At 42.1% G+C, this 9,778-nt stretch overlaps 1 protein-coding gene across 1 annotated transcript in view; it reads left to right on the top strand.

The window, feature by feature from the left end:
• Positions 1-775: 775 nt before the first annotated feature.
• psd2 (pleckstrin and Sec7 domain containing 2) overlaps positions 776-9,778 on the top strand; it is a 31,782-nt gene continuing 22,779 nt past the window's right edge. Inside the window, 3 exon segments of the mRNA XM_034121350.1 lie at positions 776-899; positions 901-1,272; positions 1,952-2,677. Coding sequence (XP_033977241.1) covers positions 826-899; positions 901-1,272; positions 1,952-2,677 — 1,172 coding nt within the window. The 5' untranslated portion in view covers positions 776-825.

Below are 9,778 nucleotides of genomic sequence, written 5' to 3'. Positions count from 1 at the left end.
GATGGAAACAGATAGTTAGTTATTCAGCTGGGAAATCTCCACATAGACAGCGCGAGCAGATGAGCTGGCGGGATCATTTTGACAGGATTCAGTGGAGCTGTATTAAACTAATCTCTCTCTCTCTCTCTCTCTGCCTGCCTGCATGTCGGTCTGTATTTCTCTTCATTCGGCTTTTTCTACCTTTCCCTGCCCTCCTTTCAGAGCTGTTTCTGGATCATGTGGTGCAGAGGACAAAGTGTGCCAGACACATGCATTTCTCTCTCTCTCTGTCTCTAACATACACAAATACACAGCAGCTGTTCTTATATGGAAGGTGACCCCTGTGTTATTCAGCCAACAAAAACTATGAAATGACAGTAGGCTGATAACCCACCTGTTTGGACGGCACCTTGGCCATTTAAGAAAATCACAACACATTTTGTAATACTTAAAGGGGCCCTATTATGCTCATTTTCAGGTTCATATACCACTTTGGAGTTGTAGCCTTTGCAGACCATTTACATGCACACAAACCTATATAACAGGCACGAGGAAACCCCAAATAGCATAATAGGGCCCGCTTTCAATGATGTGGATCAATTGAGGTTTCGTGTTGTGAGGCTTTATGGTTTATTGCACTTATTGTAGTTCGCTTTGGAGAAAAGTTGCATGAAATTCAATGTATTTCAGTTGCTTCTCTACCTCCTAACTGCACTGTCCTCATTCCCTTTCCTCTCTCTGTTTCTTTTCCCTGCAGAGGGTCCTCCCTGGTTGCTGATTTAAAGCTCTGGTCCTCATCTCTAGCTGGGGTGGACAGCCGCCCCCCGCCCCAAAGTGAAGAGCAACATGACCCAGGAGGGGCAGGCTCTGCCCTCTCCCACCCCACCAGAGAGCCCAGTGGAGCCCGATACAGCCACCAGCGACCCCCCCCACAGAGACCCAGGACACGCTGAGGGTAGCAGAGAAGGACGAGATAGAGGAGGGGAGAGGAGAAGAGATCAGAGAGGGAGAGGGGGAGACACATGGGGATGTACAAGGGAGGGAAGAAGTAAAGGGTGAAGTAGCAGAGGGTAAGTTAAAAGAGGAGAGGGTAGATCAACAAACAGATGGAGGGGGGGAGGAAGAGAGGGAAGGGACGAGAGCAGAAGGGTATGTAAATGTGGAGGTGAGCTCAACGAGGGAGGAGGCCACACATGAGGAGGAGGAGATGAAAGAAGACGAGGAGGGGAAGGAAAAGGAAGAGATGCAACCGTCTACAGAGGAGGAGGAGACCCCCCCTCAACAAGCTGGGGGGTGAGTTCACTTCATCATCATTTATGGAAACCTTGTGACTACATCTGTGACCTCTAGGGGTCAAAGTGTGATCTTTTATTTCTGTTCACATGAGAATCTGTACAAAGAGAAAATCACATGAACTGCTAATTTATTAGCTAAGAAACAAAACAAAAATGCAGCTTTAAGCTTTAATACCCTAACCCACTTTTGTTTGTGGTTGGACAGAGTCTGTTTATGTGTGATTTAGCATAATAGAGTGCAACTGTTATGCTTTTAATGGCAAATCGTTTTTTGTCAGTGATTAACTCTGTTATATCGTAAACGAGCATTTTACAGAATGAACTGGCACAAAGCCTCAATGAAATGAGCGGAGAGCAAACCAACAGAGAGCTGGAGGACACCGTAAAGCAACGTTTATGCACACAGAGAACTCTGCTCCTAAATAAATGGAACGAAACAGCAGAGGTTTGACAGACCAGCTTTTCACAAAGAAGCATATTGGACAGTGCTTTTGAATCTTTCATCTAGCTTCAATTGTCAGTGAGGCCTTTCATGCTGAAACACTTTCCCATTGTGCGAACATCTCCTGAATGAAGAACGATTTCAGCCATGAATATGAATATGAATAAAACCACTCAACAAAGAAATGCTTGAGTCATATGCTAAAGGTAATTTCCTTTCTTTCTTTTCTCAACAGACTCGCAAATGGCATAGGTGGTAATGAAGAAGACGATGAAGCGGGAGAGGAAGAGGAGGAGGGAGGAGAGGAAGGGGGGACTCACTTGGACACTTTTAGCGCTAACTTTGAGACGACTGTAGAACAGGCCGACACAGAGGTGGAGGAAGAGGAGGAGGAGGAGGAGGAGGAGGTCCAGAGAGAGGGAAACCAGGACAGTTTCAGCTCAGTGTTTGAGCACATCGTCGAGCAGGTGGACGCTCAGGATGAAGAGGAAGATGAGGAGTTAGAGGAGGAGGGGGAGAAGGGGAGGGTTGACAACAAAGACGGCTTCAGCTCCACCTTCGAGCGCATCGTGGAGTCGGCCCTGCTGAGGGGCGGGACTTGCTACAGCAGCCTGGACTCTCTGGACGTGCTGTCGCTCACGGACGAGACGGACAGCTGCGTCAGCTTCGAGGCGCCACTGACGCCGCTCATCCAACAGAGGTCGCTGTTACAGGGGCCCGAACCCCTGGAGCTGGAGCTGGAGACCGTCCAGGAGCAGGAGGGGGCCGAGGCCGGGCTGGACTCCCCGGGCGAGGGGGAGAACGCCTTCCCTGGAGCTGGAGTGGGAGGGAGCCCCCTGAGGACCACCATACCTGGGAGCAGGTCAGAGTTTGTGCTGAGTCAGTCCGGACGCTGGACCATCCCTAATGGATACCACTCTGACTACCAGAGAGGATGTGGAGCCATGATCAACTCTGTCAGGTAAGGAGGCAGGATTAAGGTTATTTTAGTTCTTATGTTAAGTTATTTATGTGTATAATATATATTTTAAAGCACCCTTAAAGGGAGAGTTCAATTAAAAATCAAAAATGCATATACTTGTGAGTGTTTGAGATATCAGCCGTGGAGATGTCCGCCTTCTCTCCGATATACTGGAGCTAGATGGCACTCAGCTTGTGGTGCTCAAAGGGACAAAAAGATACATTTAAAACATTGAACACCAATGTCTCTTTCCAGAAATCACAACCTGGTCTCTCAAGAGTATCCACTAATCCATGTACTGTTTTCTTTCTATGGTATTTCTCGTGCTATCGAACTTCAAACTCAACAAATAGTGGCTTTAAATATAATTCAAACAACATGCAAAATGCCATTTCCCCTATTAGAGCTTGTTGCAACTGAAATGTTTGCGTGCATTTTTAGACATATATCATGATTACAGATTTTTTAAGGATGGCGGGTGTGATCTTTTCATTTCTAATGCGTTGCCCAGACCCTAAAGTTTAGGATTAGCTTCAACTGGCATAACAGTTAAATAACACACTTTCTGTTAATCATAAATGAGAATTGAACTGCATATTTCAAAATGGCATGGTAACCTTTCCACCATAATCAAAGTGTTAATGTAGAAGAAACTTGGCTTATACACAGCCTTGGATAAAGAGTGCTTTTTGAAATATGAAATTGTTGTTGAACAGTAGAAAAATAGAACATTTGCGTCAAATCAGCCAGGTGTTATGTGTCTAAAAACTAAGACACATTCACATTCAAAACATTCTTCTGCTACTCAGTAATATGTATCTAATACCTAATATATATATATCATTCCAATAACTTGTATATAGACTTGTACTGCACTATTCCACATCATCACTTTATTTTATAACTATTTTTCTTTTTGTATTGCTCTTGCTCTTATTGTTATTATGTTATTATGTTGCATTGTTGGAGAAGCCTGTGACATAAGATTTTCAACTACATAATTACTCTGTAGCTATGTCAGATTGACAATAAAGAACCTTGAACCTTGAACATGTGGCACTGGACATTTAGAACACCAAAGATGACATCTTTCTGTAAGTCCCCTTCAGGTAGACCCATAGGATGTTACATTCTTCAGCAGGGAACACAATGCTAGCAGAAAGATACACAAAGGTTTCCCTGTATTAACAAATGATCAAATCCTAGCTAGGTAAGGTATATCTGGTATGGGGGGTAAGAAAATCATGACCCAAATTAAGACTGAAAGAGGGGACGCAGGTATAGAAGTATAAAACAAAAAGCGAGCTTTATTAAATGAAAGCTGGTACGAAAACACAACTAAACACTGAAGGAGCTGGCAAGGTTAAACAAAAACAAATCCAGAAAGAGCGGGAAACCAGGAACTGCGACACACTGAACCACATCAGGGAAACATTGACAAGGAACTCACAGAGAACACAATGGAAGACAGGCACATATACACACAGGACTAATCTCATAGACAAGACACAGCTGGGGAGGGCATGCAAAACTCAAGGGGAAGCAGGTGAAATTAATTGGAAAATCACACAGGCGGGAAAACACAGACAGGAAGTAAAACAAGACAAGACACAAGGACAAAATACATTTAGAAATTAAACAGGGAACAAAAACTAAAATCATGACAATATCATCAGCTACGATACACAAAAACAAGTAAGTTATTTTACGTTTTGCATGCATACATTTCCTGCTGCAACCAGGCAGTGAAGGCATTCATAGACGCTGTTGTGTTGACTTGAATATTGGTGCAATATGCTGTGACCTTGGCTGAACCAGCAGGTGGCGTGAGCATGGTGGGACCCAGCTGTGGGCCCTTCAGAGAGGGGGAGGTTGGTTGGGGGTGAATGGGGTGGTCCGCTGGTTCAAAAGGAAGTCGTTTGTCTATGCGTGTAAACTCAGTTGGCAGGCAAATACATACCAGTCTACCCAACCAAACAACATCAAATGCTAGGCTCATGTTACTCAGTTGAAGAATCCTCAATATATTTGGAAAAAGAGACAAGGGAAGCTGTTGTGGTTGGATAGCTTTGTGCACTTTAGCGTGAACGTAACTTAAACAGCAACAAGCAAACAAAAGACAGTATTGCAGAAAATTCAAAGATGCAGGAGGAGAGCTTTTACATTTGCATGCAGTCACTGTCTAAGCAGGGTTGCTGCATTTGTAATAAAACCGCTCCTTCCCCTGTTGGTATTGACTGAGAGCGATCCAGACAGCAAAGTTCATGAGGCCTTCCTGCACATTGCTGCAGCTCTATTTGATTCCTTTAACCATTTTGCCTTGAGCGTACTTGCACAGTAGGGAGAGATAACCTCGGTGCTGCCTAATTACACAAGATGTATGCATGCACAAAAGACCTTCTTTGAGAGGAAACGGCATTTGCAGGACTGCTGTGGTGGGTTCATATTAGAGATTAACTCTTGAAATGTATACAGCAGTATGGAAATAAGACACAGGGTGCCTGTCAGTATAATAAATCACTTAGATGATCTGAACAGCAGGAGTACGCTTCTTTTCGTCTCAGATAGCCAGCTGATATTAAACAATGCTGAGATTGTAATGCTTTGATATCTATCTCCTTCACTTTGTCTATCATTTGCATAGACCCAGAGGAATTGTGGAGAATACAGCAACAGCTGCCGGTACTTTCTTTCATTTAATTACCTTAATAGCACTTAGGAAGGTTTAGGAAGAGCCACTGAAGAGGGAGGTGGTAACAGGAACCATATGGGAAACGCCATGTAACCTGAACTCTGGCTATAGGTCTGTCTGTCTGGCTTCATACAATCCCTGTGGCTGCTTCTCCGCCTGCACAGGTCCTGCTACTCAACTCCTGGAGTGCCAAATAGACATTGGTAGTATGAAATGAAGTCCATGTAATAGAGTACTTTACTTAAGCAGCGGTGCAAAGTAACTAAGTAAATGTACTGAGTATTTTGATTTTGTGCTACTTCATACTTCTCCTCCACTTTGGAGGGAAAGATTGTACTTCTTACTCACTACATGTATTTGACGATATTAGTTACAGGTTACTTTGCAGGTTAATATCAGTTATACAATCATACATCTAGATTCTGATATACTATTATGAATTTGGATACCCAACAGCACATAGAGCAATTCAAGTAAGCTCCTTCTTTACTAACTGCAAAATTAAAATGATGAATGGATCACTAATTATAAGCCATTGAAGGAGAAATACAAAATACATTTGTACTTTTACTTAATTAAGATTTATAATGCACTACTTCTACTTGCAACAGAGTATTTCTACACTGTGGTATTCTTTCACCACTGTACTTGAGAGCAATTTTGAGGTCTGTTTACTTCTGCAACACAGTGACTTCACTATGTAAAACTCTCGCTTTTATTGGCTAGTGCTCCAACACACTGTACGTGATAGGCTAAGGGGCGGGACATCTTTAAGCGGTTGATCATTCACAACAGAGCCGGCCAGCTGACTGGGCTCTGGTTTCTGTCTGGTTTCAGACAGATCCTCTCAGGTAGCTGCTGGGATTTTTTCCCAGACTCCCCTGCTGCTTCCACATCTCAGTACCAACTACCCGATGAACCGAGGATTCAAAATGTCGGCCCTCCTTCTCTTACTCTTCCCTCTCCCTTTCTCCCCCCGTCTACAGATGTTGTCCTTTAAGCACGGTCTTACTTCCTGACCACCAGCGCCAAACTGAATGAGCTATTGTTTATGTCATGACATCATCGTTTTCAGCTTTCCTCTGCCCAGCAGGGTCTCACAGTGAATGTGTGTGTGTGTGTTAAAGTGAGTGATTATTGCTGTATGCTAGCCAGTCATTTAAGCACTTAAATCTAGAGTGGATACATCTGCTAGTCAGTCTTAAAGGGATCTTTTAGGGTTTAAAGACACTCAGTATCCAATTCATCGTGAACTAGAAGTGGGTTTTCAACAGTAGTTTTTCAGTTGTTAAAATCAAACAAGCATTAGCAATTCAATGCAAGTCAATGGAGGTAAAAGCCATTGAACAGTTGAAGCTCAGTCAAAGTTTGTTTGGTTTAAATATTCCCAAAGGGGGCACGCATGATTTTGAAAAGATTGCTCTTCAGTCCAATTTGTATTGAAGTACCTTAAAGTAGCTTGGCTATAAATGCTAATAATAAAGCCGCAGCACAGCACCAGTGGAGGTTTATTTTCTGGATGGGCTCATAAGAGGACAGCTCACAGTGAATAGACAGACAGGTTATTATAAAATGCACTTCTTAAAAGCATTTTATCATACTGTCTGTCAAATGGATGTGTGTTAAAGCAAAAACAATTATCTATAAGGGTGCTTCATACGTTTCCACATCCATTTCTAAATGTATTTGATTTCTGCTTCTTCCTCCTTCACTGTGTCACTCCATCTCTCTGTGCTCCATCTCACCTGCTGCCTCTGTATTCATTTCCCCACTTTATCTGTCTTATCTCACTTCATCTCATCTCCCGTACCCCCCCACTGTCCTCTTCCTTTCTTCTTTGCATCACCTCCTCTTCCATTTCCTCTACAGTGCTCTCCTGCTGCTGCATCTTATCTCTCATTGCTCTCTTCTCCTCTCTTCTCCTCTCTTTCCCTGTGTCCATTCTCTTTGGTTGACCTAATTGGCTCAGTTACATTTTTGGCACTTTAGGCGTCATGGACAACTAGTCTTTTTCACTGCAGGACGGAACAGCTGCAAAGTGATGGATACAAAATGGCCAGTTAATCAGTCAGTCTGTTTGGCAGACATGTAGTTGTTTTATGGGTCATTCAGTCCATGTTTCCCCGTCATCCAGATACTCTAAACTACTCTGAACATTTTGCTACAGAGAATATAGAAATAAGAAAAAAACTCAGTGTACATCTAATCTAATGTCTGCATGCTACCAATGCTCACAATGCCAATGCTAACATGCTGATATTAAGCAACTATAAGTTTGTTTGTTTTTTGGAAAATAACACTTACAAAACACAATTTCTTTCAAAAATAAAAACATACAAGGCATTAGAACATAACATTAATAAAAAAAGTAAAGTAATTAATCAAAGGGCTAGATCATGTGTTTCTTTTTTACTAAACAATTTTGTTGCATTCTTATTTTCTTTGAAGATATAGGGGCTTTTATAAAGTAAAGAAACTCATGATGAAATACACAACACAGAGACAAGTGTAAACATGACTGCTATCATAGTTCAATCAATCAATTAACCTTTATTTTTATATTGCAGCTTTATAGCGAATAAAAAGCACATTAGGATGATAAAAGTAGTAACATGTTGGAAATAAAGTCAGAAATTAATTGGTAACAAAATACCATTAAATAAGTAATAAAGGTTAACACATTTTTTATAAATAATTTAAGAAAAACATATGCAGTGTTTAAAAACAGTACATAAAAAGAAGACAGAAAATATTGTTTTTTAGTAAAAAAAACAATATTAAAGTTGAGCATATCAGCAAATAGGCTGTAAACACAAGTTACAACAGCATTAGGGTTAATTATTTTGGCATTATGATATCTGTACGAATTTCCATAGTAATTCATCCAATGGTACCTGAGCTATTTCTGTCTGGACCAAAATACCGACATTGCCATTCCCAGAGTTGGTTAAAGGAGAGTATGTAAATGACTAAACAGTGGACGAGACAGAAAGCAGTTTGTCTTCTCGGGAAATTCATTGGCATGCAGCGTGCAGCAGTTGGATCACCATATGTGTCTCAAAACGCTGCAGAAACTCTGATAGTGAGTCATACATCAGCTGTGCATGCCTCATGAATGCAACTGAAATATGATGTCTTCAAACACTGTTAAAACTATTTACCGTAACTCTTTTTAACTGTAAGAACAGTTGGCATTATCTAGTGCAACGATGAAAAGACTCACAGATTCTCATCAAATCAAAACGTTCCAATCGTTTCTTTCAAGCCTGGCAGCAATGCTTTCGACAACGTTTCAGACTCTGTCCAAAATGCAGGCTTCAGCGTTCATAACAGACAGGGCTTTGGGCCTGGGCGGAGAGAGAAGAAACCTAATCTCACCTCAGCCAAACTCTCCCTGTAGATCCTCTCCCTGCTACTGCTGATTATTCTGACATCAGTGGATGAAGGAAGTAAAGTCGGCAGCTTGCCACGGGGATACAGGAAACACTGTCGAGCATTGCAGATGTTGTAGACAAGCCATCCAACACATGGAAATAAGACGTGAAGGATTTCTTTCAAGCAGTCAGGGATATTGTTTCGTCTCAGTCAGTTTACTTGCCTGTTAGTTCATAAGGTGATTTGCCAGACTGTCACTCACTTATATTATACATTCACCAACCTGTTACTTTACAGTGTATGCCCTGTGTGAATCTACGAGGTAAAAGCTTAATCTTTATCTACAAAAAATGCATCGAACCGCCATGAAATACACGTTTTCTATCCATCTTTCAAGCAGCTTACTACTGATAGATCTGCACAGTGGAGCCAACTAGTTGAATTAAGCGTAATGCAACCTGTAGTGTAGCATTCAGACACACACACACACACACACACACACACACACACACACACACACACACACACACACACACACACACACATACATGCTACACAGAAAGGAGACAGACACGGATAGGCCACTTATATCGTTATATACAGAGTCACATCTAACAACAAACTGATATTGAGAAGTCATGGCACGAGAAGCGTGTAGTACGTTAATGTATGCATACTTTTTACTCTTGTAGATGCGTGCTCTATCTCTGGCCGAACATTAGCATGCATGTGTACCAGTTTGAGCGAACATGCTGTGAGTGTGTGTTCCTCCCCCTAGCTTGCGAGCCCGGTAGATCTAAGCCCAAGCAGAGCAGATAAAAGCCAGGCTCAGTTGTTTCCATATCAGAGAAGCAGCTCTGCCGTGTGGACTAATCTCTTTCATATACAACACTGTGGAGTGCAGACACACACATAAAAGACACACGGGGCCAGCAGCATGCATGCGTAAACAAAAATGTGCATAATACTCGTACTTCCTAATGCTCACTCAGTGACACAGATATAGGAGCTTTCATATCTATATTTCACATTTG

The sequence above is a fragment of the Trematomus bernacchii genome, unplaced genomic scaffold (genome assembly GCF_902827165.1).
Source record: "Trematomus bernacchii unplaced genomic scaffold, fTreBer1.1, whole genome shotgun sequence".
NCBI lineage: Eukaryota > Metazoa > Chordata > Actinopteri > Perciformes > Nototheniidae > Trematomus > Trematomus bernacchii.
This window is presented reverse-complemented; position numbering and strand designations above follow the sequence as displayed.